An 18,900-nucleotide genomic window follows, 5' to 3' on the forward strand; every position below is an offset into this window, starting at 1 on the left:
AAAAAAAAAAAAAAAAAAAAAAAAAAAAAAGACAAGACGGCACAGGACGTCAGACAGCAACGGGGGACTGGAGAGACCCAGACATCCTGACACCAAGACTCCGTCCTGACCCTTCTTTCTGAGGAAGGCCTCCCGTTCTCCCTGTCTTGGGCCCCAGACCTGCTCTGCCACATCCGGAGGTCTGGGGGCCCTGGCGTCCCCAGTCCCATTGCAAGGGTAGCATAGTTCTCTGAATATAATATATCTAGACCCACCCTTCCCCTCCCCCAGGGGACTAGATGAATATTTGACACGCACAGCTCCCTCCTTTCCCAGGTGGTGATGGAGGGAGACCCTGGCACCATGGTGGGGAGGCTGGGCTCCCGGTCAGACTTGGGGCACCGATACCCAAGCTGGCCCAGCGCCACTGGCCAGCCCCAAGAAGCTCATGAGATGAGGAGGTCCGAGGGGAGCTGGAGCCAACATACTGTCCTGTCCCCACCACCCTTGGGTGGGCCTCTAGCTTGCGCCTGCTAGGACCAGACTCCACCCGCCCTGCCCCTGCCCCACTGCTCTGCTCACCCACCCTGCACTTCAGGAGTAGAAGTGGGAGGAACCGTTGAGGATGTGGGAAGCAACACTGGTGCTGCGGCTCAGAGGCCCGGGTACTGATGCCGCGGGTGGGCCCACATTCTCACTGCCGCTGCCCCCTGAGGCTGCCCGCCGGAGGGGCTGGGGGCTATTCCTTAGCAGCAGCAGGGCTCCACCACGGGGTGTTCCACTCTGTGTTGGGGGTCCCAGCCAGTTTGGGGGTCCAGGGGGAGCCAGTAGAGATGGTTGACGCCAGGCTGGGGGGGGCATGCCTGGTGGTGGAAGGCCGTGGCTCCAGTGTGCCCCCGAGCGGGGAACGGGGCGGGAGGGCCAGGCAGGGGCAGGGGGTGGGGCAGGATAGCCCTGGGCAGCAGCCTCGGCCGGGATGCCCCCCAGAGCCATGCTGGAGAAGCCCAGCCTCATGCTCTCCGCATCAAAGGCCTCGATCTCACGGGCCTGCCGCTCAAGCAAACTCCGGATTCGCTCGGAGCGCCCCGTCTGCAGTGCCAGCAGCTCCTCTTCCACCTGGGGCGCCCAGAACAAGGGTTAGAGCCCTGGGGTGGGAGCCTGCCCTCCTGCCCAGTCCTGGAGGACATACCCCTTACCCGCTGCTCCAACAGTGCCCGCCGCAGAGCTACTCTCTGCTCCAGCTCCCGCAGCTCTCTCTCATGCTGGCTTTCTGTGCGGATTTTGATCTTGCTCTGGTAAGCATTGAGTAGCTCCAGCTCCTGCTGAAGCTGCTGCCGAAGGGCCTGGAACTCTGCCTCCTGGGTCTCATCAAGCCGGAGCTGGAGGGTAGGGAAAAGCAGTTTTAGGGACCTCTTCCCCTACCCCCACAATCCTCCCCTGCCCCAGGTAGGCCTGGGCCGAAAGGTTGCAAGAAGCAGCGGTCTCAACATCTATCAGAAGGGAAGATGGTCATACCCTGTGGCACAGCAATTACACTTGCAGGAATCTATCCCCCAGGTATACTTGCACAAGTGCTCGGTGTTCACGGAAGCGTTGGGATAGCAAAATACTGGAAACAACCTAAATGTCCATCAATAAGGGATGGGTTAAATAAATTATGGTACAGCCATACCATGGAAAATTCTACACTGTTAAAAAAAAAAAGACAGAGATATGTGTACTGACATGGAAAAATGTCCAAGAAATATTAAGTGGAAAAAGGAAGTTGGAGAACAATGTGTAAAGTAGGATTTCACATGTGTTTAAGATTTTTATATAATTTTCCAAAAATGCATTGGGAAAAAATCTACAGTACAGTTAGTTACCTCTGAGAGGTGGCCAGGGTGAGAAAACAGGGCTGACTTTCTACCCTGTGTGTGCCTTCAAGGAGGCCCACTGTGTTGTGTGCAGTGGGGGTGACAACAGCAGGGTTCAAAATCTCATGGGGGCTGAAGAAATGACCCAAGGGCCACACTCATTGTAATCTGCTCCCTGTTCACAAATTAAACTTAGGCTCAGGAAAACACTATAGCCACTCTTTCCCCTTGATGATTCTTGGTAGTCAGGATGGCTTTGTCAAGACCTTAAGAAAATACTAAGAGAAATAATAAAACCATTAAGAATATGAAGTAATAAAACCATTGCAGAGAATACTAACAGTGAAAGTGTAGCCAATTTTTCAAGTACAAAAAGCCCCACCTCCGCCCATACCTCCCACTTTCTGCTGCCAGTGACTAGGCCAGATATACAGAGGCCCATCTCCCCTGTCCTCCCTCCCAAGCCCCCAGGCCTCACCGCCTGCGAGCTGAGCATCTCTGAGATGGACTGGTCATACTGCTCAGCCAAAATCGCCAGCTTGCGGGTCTGTTCTTCCTTGAGCCGCTTAAGGAGGCTCTTGTGCTGAGCTTTTGGCGTGGTCTCCAGCAAGTGTGCCCGCAGAGCTTTGTACTGCCGAGTCTGGATCTTACACGTCTCCTGGAACTGCTTCTTGATCTGCAGCTCTTTAGACTGCGCAGTGGACGGATCAAGGGGAAATGGGGGCAAAGGAGAGGGAAAGGAGGAGGAGGAAGAGGAGGAACAACCAGGGGAAATGGGGAGAAGAGAAGGAGAGGAGAGGAGACAGAAGCAGAGACAGGGAGAGGGAGAGAAACAGAAAACATGTTAGACAGAGGGGGCGGGGGGAGCTGTATACAGACAGGGATGGAGAGATGGGATGGTGTCGAGAGAGATCAGGAAAGTGCTGGTGGGCAAGAGACACGGAGAACGAGGTTCCGAGAGCACGCCCAGAGCCAGGTGAAATACAAGGAACGTCAGAGTTCGCAGACAAGGAACTGAGACTCTTTAGAGGACTGAATGCACAAAAGAAGCTTTGACCGTGCAAAGAGAAAGCAGAAGTGACCTTGGGATACAAGCACATGAGCAAATACAAAAACGTGCAAAGGAATGAATGAGAGCACCGAGCCACACAGGACATCCACAGAAGAAGGCCACACAACTAAGGGCAGACAGAGGAAGTCCCAGGTCCGGCACCTCAGGGAAGAAGGCAGGGAAGGAGCACACTGAGCTGGATAGGAAGGGGCTGCCCTATCAGGGGCCACAGCAGGGAAAGGTGGCCAGAAAGGGCCGACAACTCAAGAGGCCAGCAGCTGCCACCCTGACTACGTTCACATTCCTGCCCGGCCCTTGCGCGCTCAGCTCCCACTCCAAGCCCACAGCCAATCCTGAACCCAGCTCACCACCCTCGACGGCGGAGGGTTTGCACCCGTCCCCCAACCCTCTAGGCTAACGCCCGAACAGAAGGGGACCACGGAAGCAATGTGCTGGTAGAGAATGTAGTGGACGAGAAGGCTAAAGGACCTGGGCCCTAAGGGCTTTCCCGAAGCGACCCACAGAAAGGGGTCCGGTGGGACCAGGGCGTTTCTGCGGAGGCTCCACGCTGGCCCTGAGCCCAGGGCTGGCGGGGGTCATGGTGTGATGAAGCTATGAGGCAGAGAAGATGAGGCTGAGGGTGGAAGGAACTGAGACGGAGATGGGGTGGAGAGGTCATGGAGCTGGGGGCCAAGGGTCCAGACGGGGGCAAACCAGGGAGGCTAGGCGGCAGGACAAAGCAGACAGAGGCAGCCTGGGCCAAAGGTACAGTTCCGCTCAGATATTTTATTTGTGTTTGTCTTTTTCTTTTCTTTTCTCTTTTGGTGGGGGAGAAGGGAACAGGTTGGAAGGGAGACAGAAAAACAAAATCAAAGAGGAGAAAAAAAAACCAAACCAGTCATGACTCTTCCCACCCACTTCCGCCCCTGGCCCCAGGCCTGAGTCGATGAGGGTGAGGATGAGCACACACAGCGGAGAGCAGCAATAACTTAGGGTGCGGGGGACACAGAGTGTGGCTTCTGGACTCCGCAGTGGAGGGGCTGCCTGTCTGGAAGTTGGAGGTGCTGTCTTGGGGTACGGACAAGGGGGGAGGTTGTGAGGGAGGAGAGGACGGGGCCGGGGGACTGGAGAAACTTCACTGAGTGGTGGGGGATAAAGTGCTCGATGCTCTAGACTTGGGCAGGGGACAGGCTAGAGCCAGTTACCTCCAAGGAGGCAGGGTTCGGAACTGGCGGGCCCGGGATCTCCGCCCAGCTAAAGTCCCTGGCAGTGGCTGGCGGCAGGCAGGGGACCCAAGCCGGCGCTGGCTGCGCGGCAGCAGCCGGGGAATCCGACTGGGCCGTTCCCCTCGAAGCAGGCCCCAGCTGGCCAGGATGTGGATGGCCCAGGGGGGCAAGCGGGAGGCTAACCGCTGGCTGGCTCGTGCCAAGCGCCAGTTCCAGCCCTTGCACAGAGCCCAAACCCTGGCCATCAGGGCAAACGGGTGTCGGGCAGCTCGACGATTACCCCGCCTGGGCCCAGGGACAGGCAGGCGGCTACGGAAGCTGTCCTTGTTGGTCTTGGGGTACAGTGCAAACAGACCCCGGTCCCCCACAGCCCCACAGCCCTGCAGGGCCCAGAAGACCATGGGTGACAAGCGAAGCAGAACCCGCAGCCAGAGTCGAGAGATACCCTGGCGCATCCGGGGGGCCTGCTGCCGCACCCACCTGCCCCCAGCTGCCACAGCTGCCAGAGGTAGAGCTAGGCCCGGCCAAGCTAGAAGCCAAGCAGCTCCAAGGCCCAGAGGCACACCCATAAGGCCTCGGCGCCAACTCAGGCCCAGGACGGCCCCCAGAGCAGTGCCCTGGGCCAGCAGTAGGAACAGGCTAGGGGGCAGGTTCAGAGCTGTACAAAGGAGTAGATAGGAGGCTCCTAGGCCCACCAATCCCACTTCAAGGGCCAGCAGTGCTGCCTGCAGGCCACCCCCGCCCTGGGCTGCCAGCAGTGGCAGCAGCAACAGAAGTAGTAAGGGCAGAAGGCCAGAGGAGGACCCCACTGCAAAGGAAAGGCCAGCCAGGAGGCCATGAGACAGGAGTCCAGGGAGCTGGCTAAGAGGACCAGGCCTCAGGTGTGAGGGTGGGGGCTCTGGGGGGATGTCCGGAGAGGGACAGCCATCACCGGGATCCCTAAGGGTCCCCACTGGAGCCCCCTCCTCCTCATCCTCCTCCTCCTCAGGGACTGGAGTCAGTGCTGGGCTCTGGGCCCAGTCGAGTTCAAACTCCTCGTCCAGAAGGCTCCCCTCCTCCTTCTCCCACAGCCCCCACGCCCTGGCCGCCTCCTGACCAACAATGCTCCTCTCCTCGGGCGCCAGCGACGGGACTCTAAGCTCCTCTATCTCCTCCTCGGTTCGCCCCCAATCTTCCTTATTAACTGGACTGTGAGGTTTCTGTGGGTTAGGACTAAGGGTTCCTGATTCTTCCCCCCAAATCCTTTGCTCCTCTGGCTCCAAGGTAGCCCCTTCCTTTCCCAGAATCCTTCTCTCTGGTACTGCTTCCTCCTCTGCCAGCATCCTTTGGTCCAGGACTGCCTCCTGGCCAGATAAGCAGGGCTGCCCTTCACTAGGGGAGCCTGTGCTGGGTGGTCCCAGAGCCCCAGTAACGGGGAGGCCCAGGGGGCGCTGGCCTGCACGTACTTTGAGGCTCTTGGGCTGCTGGCGAACCTGGGCTGCATGCTTCTGCCGCAACTCTTGCTCGCGTCGCTTGTTGTACTCCAGCTGGTTGCCCAGTTCTGTCTGGTGCTGCAGGCGGGTGAGCTCAGCTCGCGTGCGCTGGACGGCCTGGAGCTGCCGCAGTTCCAGCTCCCGCGTGGCCTCGTGCTGCCGCAGCAGCAGCGCACACTCCAAGTCCTTCTGTGTCTGCTTCTTGTTCAAGTCCTGAGGGAGAAGGGAGGCAGGGCCCAGGGCCTAGTCAGAGAGTCTTGTTGATGTGGTAGAAGTAAGAGCCCAGGACTCACGAGCAGAGGGACCTGGGGGGGCATGGGCGTGCGGGGTGTGAGCACTCGGCCGGCCTGGGAATAGAGGCTACGGCCATTCTGGCAGGGTTCCGCATAGCAAGAGGGGTGTTGAGAAGCAGAATCACCACCACCAGAGGAGAAGGGACAGAAGGCAAGAGCGAGGTAAATGGAGAGGGGAGGGGGAGTGCTGCGAGCCACGGCTGAGTGCAGGAGGAGGGCGGGGGGGGGCCCACCTCTCGCAGCAGGTCCTGGTCCAGGCTGTGGCGAGCCAGCAGCATCTTGCGCTTGTACTGGCGGCACTGCAGCTCAAAATACTGGCGCTGCCGCCGCAGCAGCCCTGCTTCCTCCTCTGCCTGGCACTGCTGGAGCTGTTCCTTCTGCCGCAGCAGCCACTCAGCCTTCTCCCGCTTGGGGGTGCTGGGGTTCTCCTGGAGCTCCTGGCGAGAGCAGTGGGAGGTGCAGGATCAGGGTGGCCTGCCCGCCAGCACCCCCACTGGCCTGCCCCGGCAGGAGCCCCAGCCCACCTCCTTTAGCTGCTCCTTCCGAAGCTTGTAGGTTCGCTTCTGCGCCTCCAGCAGGGCGGCCAGCTCCTTCTTCTGCTGCCCAAGGATGTGCTGCTGGAACTTCCGCTCCTCGGTCTGGGCAGCTCGAGCCTCCTTCTCACCAATGGCCTGGTGTCGCCGGGCTAGCTTTTCCGCCTCAGCCCCAAACCCAGCCCGCTGCGCCTCAAGCTCCCGCTGCAGACGCGCACTGTGCTCCTCACGTTCACCCCTCAGCCTCGACTCCAGGGCCAGTAGCTGCTTTTGGTGCTGTCGCCGCATCCGCTTGTAGCCACTGAGCTGCTCCCGCAGGGCCGAGTCCTGCTCATGCTCCTGGATCTGGCGGCTGACCTGGGGCAGGGGAGAGGGTGGGTGGGGCTCATCCCTGGCCCCCATTTGATTTACACAGATCAGCTCTGTGCTCCTCTGGGTTTCAGACTAATCGGCTCCAACCTCACGTAGTGCTTTCCTTACACTTAACCTCCCTGAGCCTGCTGCCTCAAAGAGATAGTGGAGATACTCTTTACTTCACTGAGTTAAGTGTGCCCAAGTGAGATGAGAAAAGGTGGTGAGCTCAGGGCCTGGTGCAAAGTAGAAACAAATCAGATTAGTTCGAAACAATGAATGGCTAGACCTGGGCTCAAACCCTAGCTCTGCCGCTTTCTGACCATGTGATCTCAAGCAAGTTCACCCCTCACAGCGTCCTTTCCCTCATCTGTTCCACAGTGACAATACCTTCTCCTAGGGGCCGTCCAGACAAGTCTCATACACACGGAGCAGCACCTAACAGATTCCCTCAACAAGTAAGTGCTGAGGTCCCTCCCCTTCAGCAAACACGTATGAACTTGGGGTCTGGGACCCAGGACGTTGGGCCTAGAAGTCTTTATACAAGTCTCATCCTCAACTGCTTCATCAGTGGCTCTCAACTTACCCCCAGGTGGCCCCGGCCCTGGAAGTGGGAGACCTCGGTGCAGAGCACAAAGCACCCAGGAGCTGAAGTTCTGCCCCTAGCAGAAACACCGCCACAGGCAGAGGCTGGGCCACCATAATGGATACCCGTCCCGCCAGTGGCCGCGAAGAGGACTGGTGGTGCTCACACTCATTTAAGTGGGAACGTGATCTACGGGTTAATAAAAGCTACATTTTATGGAAAGTCTAACGCATTTTCCTATGACCTGAGAAAGACTGCCATAGCTTCACCTCGATTTTGGGGGAGGACGAAGGTCCTGCTTACAGGGTTTGGGCCCCGTCAAAAGTGCCTGGACAAGCAGTCCATTCAAGCCACAGTGGCTTCATCTCTCAGATGGGATCCAGCCTTCTCCTTCCCAGGGCAGCTGGGAGATTTAATACAGGTACATATGTATGCCGAGGAGCTAGGCGCTGACACGGGGCAGGCTCCTGAACAGCAGCCCCCGCCTGTGGCACAGAATCCAGCGAACCTGCCAACACCACCCTGAGCACCACAGCAGGGCTGAACGTGTACAGGGACGTGAAGTACCCGGCTGGCCAGAGGAGCCCGGGACGGCCCCCACACGTTATTTCAGCCAGGCCACAAACTCAGGGTCAGAGTTTGCCAAGCTAGAAACACCTAGAATGGTGACAGGTCCAAAACAGTCTGCTGGGAGAAGGGAGCAGGGAGGATCAAGAAGAAGAGGAGGCCAGAGACAGCAAGAGTAAGGGTAGAATCTGGACCTAATCATACGTGACTGGGACAAAGGCATCTCTGCACTTACAAAAGGCCTTCTGGAGCATCCAGCCAAGGCAGAAAGAAGGACGGCAAGCAGGCTGAGGGAGGGCGGCTGCACTCACCAGGGAGGCGGTCCGGATGGTGGCAAAGTGGTCCCGGTTACGGCAGTAGGCCCGGCGGCGGGCAGAAGATGTGGTGGAGGTGGCAGCTGGGGCTGCAGGTGGCTGGAGAGGGCCTGGGGTTATCTCTGGCTGGAAGGGGTCATCGTACAGGTTGTCAGAGCCCTAGATGAAGGAAGGCAGGTGGGACACCCAAAGCTCAGAGGCCCATTCAGACTTAGAGGCTCAGCAGTCACACGGAGGAGGGAAGCAGGACAGCTCAGGTTTGGTCGCCTGTTCCACCAGCCCGCGCAGACTGAGCAGCTTACCGGGAGGCGGTGGATGATGGAGCTGTGCGAGGTGACTGTGTGCTCCCCTTCCTGCATCATGGCCATCTCTCTGGCCTCAGGGCCTTCCTCCTCCTCCTCCTCCTCCTCTTCCTCCTCCTCCTCCTCCTCATTGTCTGAGGCATCTGCCAGGCTGTTGACTGAGCTGCTCTGGCTAGAGGCGCTGATAGACATGCTGGGCACCGAGTGGCTACTCTCTAGACTGGTCAGCGTCCCTGCCCGGTGCATGTAGGGCTCTGCCTCCTGTGAACAGGGCGTGGGCCGTTTTGCAGGGAAGGCAAAGGCATAGGGGCAGGACAAGGAGATAAAAGGGTGTGAAGAGGGGTGGAGAAGGTCTTGGGTGAAACCCCAGCATGGAGAATAAGGACCGGGGCAGGGCAAGCTGGGTTACCTCTTCCTCCTCGGGAGCCTCAGCACCGGGGCCATTGGGTGCCTCTTGGAAAAGGATCTTCTTCATCTTGCGGTACTGCAGGTTGTCCAGCTCCCGCACAGCATCCTTGGTCCTCTGGATTAGGTCCATGATGACTGTGGGTGGCCGCTCCCGGAGCACAAAGCGGTGCTAGAGGAAGAGAACAGTGAGACCTGCTGCCAGCACCCCCAAGCTGCCGTAACCCACAGCTCTCCATAGCTGCCCTGGCTGATGCCCTCCGCTGGGGCCCACAACACCATCATGGTTTGATGCGGACTGTCTCAAGCTTTCCTCCCGCAATAATTTTCTCCACCATCCAGTCTCTACTGCATAGTCTCTTGCTTCTCCAGGCAAGACTGTATGTGACACTGGATATGTCACGAGGCCTCCCTGGGCATAAGGTATCCAACAGTTATACAACAAGTAGGCTGGGTGTGGTGGCCCATGCCTTAACCCCAGCACTCAGGAGGCTGAGGCAGGAGGACTGACTGTCATGAATTAAAGGCCAGCCTGAAGCACATAAAAGTGAGATCCTGGCTCAAAAAACCAACAACAGGAGCTGGGGATATAGCTCAGCGGCACAAGTGCCTGCCTGGCAAGCGCAAGGTCTTAAGTTCAATTCCCAGCACCAAAGAACAAAACAAAACAAAAACCCAAAACACCAAGGAGGTCATACTAGACAAAGTTCTCACCTAGGGTTCTTTAGGTCCCCATGGAAGGGGAAGGGAATGGGGCCCCTGTACTTTTGTCAACTCAAACACATCTAAGAGAACCACAACTAGACTACACAAGCCTTTGCTTGAATTACATCAGTGTGGCAACCCTGGTTATCGCATGCTGACCAGCTCTGGTTGGCAATTATATGTATCTTTGATTAATTAAAGATGGAAAAACAAATTACTTAACATATTAATGCAAAAAAAAGTTTTGCAAAACACACAGTCCATGGCACTGGAAATGGGGCTGGGAATTCATACACGAAGCTCTCGATGGAGGAACTGGAAACCACTCGTTCCACTGAGGGTTTGTACTGCTCTGCTGCGCTAGTCACAGCAGGGTGCTTGGCCAGCAAGCCCTCACCTTCAGAAGAACCTCTGAGGTTGGCCTGTCTTGAGGGATTTTCTGAAGACAGGAATCAACAAAATTCCGGAAGTACTCAGACCTGGAAGGGGAGAGGATGAGAGACAGTAGGGAGGGCACGAACCATGCACCTGACCCCAAGGCCTCATCCCTAGGCCCAGGAATCCCAGTCCTCACCAGTGTCCTGACTGGAGCACGGGGGACTCATTCTGTGCAATGTGGTATAAGGCACTCATCGCATTCATGTTAAACAGTGGTGGTTTCCGTTCCGCTACAGAAAAGTCAGGGGGAAGAAGGTGAGAGGTGGGAGGTAAGCAGAGGAGCCCAGAATGGCACTCAGATGCCTTGGGTTCAGATCTCTGCTTCCTGGGTATACGACCTTGGGCAATTCTCATAACCCTGTTGAATCTCAATTTCTTCCTCTGTAAAGTACAATACCCATGCACTTCCTTGCCCTCAGATGGAGCAGGACTTAAAGAAAACAGCATTCACAAAAGCACTGAAAATGCAGAACAAAGTCCATTTACAGGTTGTAGTTATCAGCTCAACTAAAATTAGTAGGTATCAAATAAGTAAATAAATAAACAAATAAATAAATAAAATAAAGTAAAATTAGTAGGCACCACCTGAGAACAAAACCTTGCTAAAGGGAAGATAAAGAATAAGAAGCAGGCCCAGCCCTCAAGGAACTTGCAGTCTAAATGGAGGCTTAAGTAGAACTGAACAAGTGACATAAAGTGCAAGGTGTTACTAGGGTGAGACACAGGTAGGTAAGTGACTGGGGAGCTGAGAGTACTCAGTGGACTTCAGCTTATACATCTGCAGGGAATTCAGGAAAACGCTTTTTATAAAAAGGGTTACTGGAGATAGGCCTTACATTACATGTTGCACGTCAGGAGCTTCTTATGGCCCTCACAAACATTCTACATTGTTCACATTTTTCGTCTAAACTGTGATTTTTAAAAAATTAACTGCCAACAATAATAACCTAAATTTCTACTTTCTGTTAAAAAAAAAAAATTAGATCTAAACCAGGTATCATGGCGGTTACTTGCATTCCCAGCACTCGGGAGGCTGAGGCAGGAGGGTCACTGCAAGCCCAGGCCAGCCTGTGCTACATAGTTTAAGGCCAGCCTGAACTACATAGCGAGACACTGTCTCAAAACAAAAACAGAACAAAACAAAAAGAAGAAAAAAAGAAAAGAAAAAAGAAAAAATTAGAGCGGGTTAAAGGCATTACACTACTGCTGGAGCCCTTTCTATGGAAATGGCCAGCTCTAGTTTGCCAGGCCCTCCCCTATCTTGCTTCTCTAAAAATGACTCTGAATATCACTTCCCACTTATAATTCAGCTTGATCGCTCCCCTGTTAACAGAGAACTATTTCTTTGTATTTATGTCTTAACAAAAACTAGAACAGAATGGACAGATCTGCCGTTTTCTTCTACTTGGCCTGGCACAAGGGAGGACAGGGATGACTGCAGTTCTGCGGGCAATGGGGAGTCACTAATGGCTCTGGAGTGAGGTGAAGCAACTGCACTGAGCCTAAGCAAACATCTGCGGCATCGGCACCTAAGAGACTGGAAGTGGGAAAGACTATTGCATGAGTAACCAACAGCAAGTACTTCCTGGGCAACTATTTTTGCCTGGCATTGTGCTAGGGGGTCTTACGAACACCACCTCCTTGCACAGTGGCTTTAGTAGTGTAGGTTGGCAGAGACAAGAACCCTGACATGGCTTTGAGGACTCAAGAATTCTCTTGGGCCTTGTCAGCAACTACTCCGCATTACATGCTTCAGTTCCAAACAAGTGAAGCTCATCTCAGCTGCCCATGCCTACTCAGACTCCAGACTTCTGTACATGCCACTCTCGAATGCTCTTTCCTGCACCCTTCCAACAGCTATCACTTGTCTTGTGGGTCTGGTTTTTTTTGGTGTGGGTCTGCTTAAACATCTCCGCTCCAAGGAGGCCTTCTTCAGCCCCCAAACTAGGTCAAGTCCCTTGTCTTATGTTTGCACTTGTCCATTCAGCTTTCATCACAGAGACAAAACATGGCTGGTTTCTCCAACTCCAATCTAAGTTCTGTGAGAGCAGGACTGTTATTCACTGCTATGTCCCAAGAACCCAGCACAGTGCATGCCACAAAGTGGACACTCAAAGTGATGACTGATACTGCTCATGCTGGGAGCCAGGGGAGAGGCAAAATGGAAAGGAGCTTGGAGGCCTTGGATCCAATCCTAGGAGGGACAGTAGTGGGATGGAATTAGGAAGAAAGAGGATGACGGAGCAGAAGGGGGAACCTCCTTACCCAGTTCGATGCAAGTTATCCCCAGGGACCAGACATCCACTTTGCCATCGTACTGCCCCTCATCCATTGCCAGGATCACCTCCGGAGCCATCCTGGGAGAATGGTCAGGAGAAAGAGGCTAATCACCTGCCCAGGCCCTGCAGCATCCACTCCAGACATCTGGGAAGCTTTCTCCACTCACCACCACTCTCCCTCACCAGTATGGGGTGCCCACGAAGGAGTTGGCAGGTGCCATAATAGATGCGGAGCCGAAGTCCCCCAACTTCACCAAGCCTGGCTCTGAAAGCAGGATATTTCCAGCCTTCACATCCCTGCCAGAAGAAAGTACAGGGATGAGATGTGTGTCTCAAGAAACCAGGACAAATGCTGCAGACCAGGGAAGTAAGCACCAGTGTAAAGAGCACCTTGCCCCAACCCTGTCAGGACAGCCGTACCTATGGATCATGTTGTGGGAGTGCAGATAGGCCAGGCCCTGAAGCGCCCCATGGGTCACAGCTGCAATTTCCACCTCCTGAAGAGGCTTCTTGTGTACTGAGGGAGGAAAAACATCAAACTGATGCAGACCACAGGTGGGACTAGAATAAGCTTCCTTCATCACTTCTCCTATAGCTTCTCTGCTCTTCCTTAGCCTATATATAGGCCAGCGAGGCCCTTACCTTCTAGGAGGTCAGAAGCTGAGCCCAGGCAATACTCCATCACCAGCTAAGGAAGGGACAAGCATTAGAGGTCAGCAGATCCTAGCCACCCACGGCCCAGCTCCCTTGGGTATAGACTCAAAACAGCCTCCTTGTCTATCTTCTACTCAGGTGATGCCCCCAAGGAAATGACAGGGTGGAAGGGCCCACTGGAAAAAAGATGGGGTGGTGGGACAGATCCTGGAGTGAAAGCCTCTCCTAAAAACAACCTACTACACTACCACTCCAATCCCGTCTGGACCCCTTTAAATTCCCAATCCCTCTCCACCTCCTCCAACCCAAACGCCTTTTTCCAGTTGCTAATAGTACTAAGTCATTCTCCTCTGGGACTAACCCTGCTACTCAAATTTGTTGAAGAATCAAAGTAGCCTGGACAGAATCTTCCTTCCCAAGATCTCACAGTGGCACTTTAACAGGGCCCACTGAAGAGACCGGGCAGGGACAGGTCAGACACGAGTAGGGTAAATATCAAGCCGCAGCGGGACCAGCTCACCCACGCTGTGTGTTCCCTCAGGTAACAGCCCCGGTACTGAATGGTATTGGGATGCCGGAGCTTCTGTAAGAACCGCACCTCTTTGATGATGTCCTGCCATTTCTAGGAGGAGGTGCGGGTAGGAGGGGGTTACCCAGCCTGCATCTCGAGACTGGGTTCCCTGCCCTCCCAAGCTGAGCCTTGTGAGACTGACTCACCTCATTTGACTGCTTCCCACTGTAGGACATCTTTTTGATGGCCACAACCTCACTATTCCGGACGTCCCGGGCCTACAGGACCAGAGCAGAAGGCAGTAAAGACCCCTGCTGAGCACACAGGAGAGGGAGGACTGGATGACCCAACAGGAGAGAGCAAGAAAGCCTAGTGTGGAGTGGTGTGCAGGTTCCCAGGGTTAAGAACAGCATCCCAACCCCTATTTCCCCTTCCCCAGTACCCAACTCACAAAGTACACAGCGCCAAAGCTGCCATGACCGATTTCCCGGAGATCAGAGAAGAGCTTCTCAGGATCATCCTTGAAGAAGAGCTCAGCCACATCAGGGTCCTTCAGGCTCCCGGCCCGGCCCCCAGCTGGCATGGTGGCCCCAGGGGGCCCTGAGAGTGGGGCCTAGCCTGCAGAATGCAGATGGGAGCCTTAGAGCAAGACAGGGTTCTCAGGGAGAGGAAGGGGCCCCTGAAGTTCCTCTCTTCTCCTCCTCTCATTCACTGCTGAGGGGGAGGCACTGCTGAGGAAGGACAGGGGAGATTAGAAACATCAAAGCTCCAAAAAAAATGAAGTTGCCTTGGCAACCAGATCACGGGGGCCAGGTCCCTGGAGTCCCTAAAACTGCTAGGAAGACTCTAGGAAGCTGAGCATCTTTACCAACCCCCTCAGCCTTCAACAAGTTCCCATTCCCCCACAGCCCCTATTTCTTCTCTCCCGGATAAACGGTTCTGCCTCCTAGCCCGAACTCCACATCCCCATGTGTTCCTTCCCACAAGTCCTGTTCTCCAGTGATTTCCCAGCACCTTCCTGTTCCCCTTGGTGCTGAGGCCCCATCCTCCCTCAGCCTCATACACTGTACAAGAGGACAGGAAAGGGCCAGGCCGGAGGTGGTGGAAATCCGGCCATTGTGGTAAGTGGGTACTGGCTTGGAGAGGGCCAGAAGACTCATTCTCAAAAGGGTAGGGATGCTGTGGCAGGGAGATCGAGAATGGGAAGGATAGGAATTATAAATGGAAAGGCATCTGGCTTTGAGCGCCTCTCTCTGATCTGGACTGCCTTACTTGTCCAGTTCAATTGCATAAGCAGCACACAGGTGCGGGACACTTGCGGGGTATAAACAATGCGCATTCACCACAGGTAGTAAGCATCTCACATGGACCACACTTGCCATTCGATCCTCACCGCAACCTTACGAGGCATGTGCTATCATTGCCCCTGTTCTACAGATGAGGAAACAGGCTCAGAAAGGTTAACTGACTTGCTCAGAGCAGGGTCATCTCCGCCATGCTTTCAGAATAGCTCTATGAATCCAGCAGGGCAAGGGAAGGATCACCATTTCCCAGATGCAGTCACTGAAGCAGACAGGAAAAAGAACTCCAAGGTCAGAGATCAGGAGCTTCTCCTCCCTAGTCAGGCCTGCATGCTCAGCCCCGTCCTGCAGGAAGCCTTCCTGACCACTCCAGCCCTTGTGGGGGACCACCCTGGGCACCCAGCCAGATGCCCAGATTAAGTTCCTGCAGGGCAACAGAACCAGAACCTTCAAGAGATTCCAAGACAGACTTCCAGCTAAGCACTTGTCAGAACATAGGCACAAAGGAACTTCAGCAGAGCTGGACTCCCTGGGCAGAGTTCTAGCTACTTCAAAGCACCTAACAATTTTAGCATGTAATTATGTTCTGCCATGCATTGTTTCCTGTTGTGTTGTTAATTTTGTCTCCTCATCCCAACTGGAAGCTGGGGAACAAGAAGGGAGCCTGACTTTCCAGTGGGCCCCCAGGGTGCGGAGGGCTCAAAATAGCCTGGGAGATTGATTGATTGCCCTCAGCCCAGCCCTCAGCAGCACCTAGGCTGCTTGAAGCAGGGCCTCTCCTTTCTTCTATGCCAGCAACCGTGCCAAGCACCCCTCACCCGCACCACACACCCACACACAAAGGCAGGTGCTCACAACTTGCCAAGGGAATCTTCCTGACCTCTTTACCAGCAGTGAGCCAAAAAGTACTAGTCCAGGACCCCAGGCCACAGGAAAGAGGTGCCAGGAACTTGCAATGCATTGCACAGGACCCCTCCCTCACAATAACAAACACTCGAGCAATTACCAAGGTCTGTGCTAAATCAACCACCTTCTAAATCCAATAATGTTATCTCCATTCTACAGACGAGGAAATACATCCCTCAGCTGTACAGTAGTGCATCCCATCTGCAATGCACAGCAACAGGGCTTTAAGTTCCTGATACTTGCTCTCCTCTCTGGTTAAACAGATTACAGCATGGGGCTGTTGTGAGATTTTAATGAGATCTCACAAGTAGGAACACTATGTAGACACTCAACATAGGATTTTTTTTTTCCTTTCCTGCTTTCAGGGTTGCCACAAAGCTTTAATCCTTTGGGGAATACCCCGCCCCCCAAGCTTGGCTTTAACTTAAGAGAAAGCACTATGGCCATCGTTTATCAGACAGAGCCCTCTTAGGAACCCAGGCAAAGTCTGGGATCAGGATAAAGATGAAGGTCACAGTGGAAAGAAAAATCCGTAAGGGAGACACAGAAGCCAGAGCCTCCCATCAGGAAAAGCTGCTGAGTATATTCCTCCTGGAAAGCAAACTCACTTTGCACCCCTCGCCATTTTTAAAACGCACCCTAACTCATTCTCCTCTGGGCCCTGGTCCCAGTCCAGGGTCGGGGGCGGGGGGGGGCGAAGAGCAAAAAACAAGGATCTGGGGGTGCTGGGGATTTACCTCAGTGGCACAGCACCTGCCTGGCAAGCGCAAGGTCGTGAGTTTGATTCCCGGTACCGGGAAAAAAAAAAAAAAAAAGAAAAGAAGGATCTGGGCCAAGACTTGGTGGGGGACTTGGGTTAAAATCCAGATTCTGTCACTGTGTGACCTTGGGCAACCCTTCTGGGCCTCAACGTTCCCAACTGTAAAATGGGAATACAGCAATAAAAGAGCTCCCACAGGATGAATGGAGGATGTCACATGAGAGAATAACGTGAAAGTACTTTTTAAGGGGCCAATGCAATGTATGAGATTTTTTATACCATCACAGCAAGAGGTAGAAAAGGAAGGTAATGAGCTGTGGGAAAATAGTGCCAAGCACCCCACTTCATACACACTTCCTTGCAGGGCTAAGAAACCCAACCAGACCAGGTCTGAAGAGCAGATAAGCAGACCCACCACGGCAATCAGAGGCAGAGGAATCAACACCCCCCAGCAGACAGAAAAAGGGCAAATCGTGGAGAAGAGGTGCTTGTGAGGGGCAGTGGACAGGGGGCAAGATCGGAGGTTGATATGATTAGCTCAAACACCCTAGGGTGTGACCCCGGGTGACATCAGAGACCCTGTCATCTGAAGTCGCCCATCAACCAGACACAATGGAGGGAAGAGGAAGGGGAAGAGGGTGGCAACAGCAGGCAAAGCTAGCCAGAGGCTGACCACGGCTCAGCTGGGCTCTCCCACCGCGAGGAGAGGGCCTACCCAGGCACAGCTCCTCAGAAGCGAGCAGCCTTGCTTTCCAGTGCTAGACACAGGGACCCGCGCCCCTGCACCCCGTGTCTCACCTGGTAGGGGTCACTATAGTGCCCCAGCGCCTCCGCTTCCGCCTGGGGTCCTCCAGCGGTTCTGCCAAGCAGGGAGAGGGGCAAGGAGACCTTTCCCCTTGCCACCTCTTCCTCGGCTTTCGCTCTTCCTGAGGGGCGGACCCGGGAAACCTCCCCTGGAGGGGAGGGGGTGACAACCTGATCTGACCTCGCGGTCCAGTCCTTCTCCAATCCGAGGGCGATCCCGGATTTCTGATCCTGGGGTCTGAACCCCGTATATTTGCAAGGGGACAAAATGAATCCGCTCTTTGATCGCCTGGGGAATGAACCCCGGACTCTGAGGCACGCAGGGGCCTGAACCCCAGATATTTGAAATGCTATAAAACAGAGACCCAGGTTTAAAGAGGTTGGGATCCGAGTCCCGGATATCTGAAATAGGAGAGCTGATACCTGGGTATCTGGGCAGCGAGGGGGCCGAGCTTGGAGATTTGGGACCTACGGGCCTGAGCCCCAGGTCTGCGGCCACCGACAGGGGGCCCACCCCGAGGACGTCCGGCCGCACGGCCCCTCTCACCCCGGGTCCGAGGGTGACAGCCCCCACTCCCACCCTGGCCTCCTTCCTTTCCCCTCCTCTCTCCCGAGGGTGGACGAAAGATTGTAGCTAAGGCGATGCTGATGGTCCCCGCGCCCTCTCCCCCAGTCTTCTCCGTCTCAGCCTCTCTCCGCACCACAGCCCCGCTCTAGTCCCGACCTCCCTCTCCCTCTTCCTCCCAATTCCAAGATGGAGACCGGGCGGGAGCGCGCAGGCGCAATGGGTCGCCGGGCCGAAGGGGCGGGGCCCCAAAGGAAACAGCCCCGCCCCTCCTTCCTCGTAGCTGCGGCCCGGGAGACCGGCAGCCACTGAGACCCAGTGCGCGCGCGCCTCGCCACGCGGACCCTGGGTGGGAGGAGGCGGGGAGAAAGGATAGGCTTGTAGCGGGAGGAGCCCAGGGCGCTGGTCGACCACTGGCGGTAGAGAGCGCTGCCGCGCACGCGCCCGCCCCGCCTCCGCTCTGTTGCTAGGGGAAGCTTTGATAGGGTGCGGATGGAAGCGAGAAGCCGCGATGTACGCCTGCGTGAAGGGTAGACGCTGCGAGCCGCAAAGGAAGGCAGCTGCCGGGCACAGAAAAGGCGGGAAAACGGGCCGCTCTGATAGTAACCATCCAGCCTAGACCTGGGCCCTAGAGTGCGAGGTATCTCCGCATGTCAATGTCGGAAAAACCTAATCGGTTAAATTCCTTAAGGAAACTGAGACCCTGTAGAGTTGCCCGACTTGCTCAAGGTCACAGTGCACTTCCGAAAAGGCATTTCCTTGATTTGACATGTCCCCTCGCCCACCCAAAAAAACTAGCTGGAATTACCAATTTTATTTCACGGCAGAAGACAACTCAAAATAGTAGACCTGTGCCAGGCAACGTGGGAGCGCATCTGCAATCGCAGCACTCTGCGAGGGTGAGGTTCCATCCCGTCCGGGCAATTTAGTGACTTTTCCGTCCCAGGCTGAGGCGACTCCATAGGTTGTCTCAAAATAAAAAGGGCTGGGATGTAGCTCGGTGTGAAGGCTCTGGATTCAATCTCCAGCAAACCCCCCCCCC

The 18,900-nt window shown here is 55.2% G+C and overlaps 1 protein-coding gene across 6 annotated transcripts; it reads right to left on the bottom strand.

Moving 5' to 3' along the window:
- Positions 1-6: 6 nt before the first annotated feature.
- Taok2 (TAO kinase 2) lies at positions 7-18,078 on the bottom strand. Of its 6 annotated transcripts, none has more exons than XM_005405214.2 (19): positions 17,288-18,075; positions 13,974-14,140; positions 13,729-13,800; positions 13,532-13,633; positions 13,000-13,045; positions 12,778-12,874; positions 12,541-12,654; positions 12,344-12,435; positions 10,215-10,308; positions 10,038-10,119; positions 8,940-9,107; positions 8,531-8,791; positions 8,226-8,387; positions 6,402-6,767; positions 6,111-6,314; positions 5,558-5,797; positions 2,314-2,526; positions 1,176-1,358; positions 7-1,095 (listed from the first exon to the last, which is right to left on the bottom strand). In XM_005405214.2, exons 2-19 carry the CDS (start codon positions 14,103-14,105, stop codon positions 574-576), a joined length of 3,150 nt encoding a protein of 1,049 aa, XP_005405271.1. In that variant the 5' UTR covers positions 14,106-14,140; positions 17,288-18,075; the 3' UTR covers positions 7-573. The 6 variants fall into 6 exon arrangements, 5 of the variants coding, with proteins under 5 accessions (XP_005405271.1, XP_005405273.1, XP_005405272.1 ...); XM_005405216.2 differs by lacking the exon at positions 7-1,095 and adding an exon at positions 1,495-1,599 and having other exon boundaries at positions 1,266-1,358; positions 17,288-18,074; XM_005405215.2 differs by lacking the exons at positions 7-1,095; positions 1,176-1,358 and adding an exon at positions 1,365-1,599 and having other exon boundaries at positions 17,288-18,074.
- Positions 18,079-18,900: the final 822 nt, after the last annotated feature.

Source organism: Chinchilla lanigera, unplaced genomic scaffold (genome assembly GCF_000276665.1).
Source record: "Chinchilla lanigera isolate Chin_1 unplaced genomic scaffold, ChiLan1.0 scaffold00092, whole genome shotgun sequence".
In the NCBI taxonomy this organism is placed as follows: Eukaryota; Metazoa; Chordata; class Mammalia; order Rodentia; family Chinchillidae; genus Chinchilla; species Chinchilla lanigera.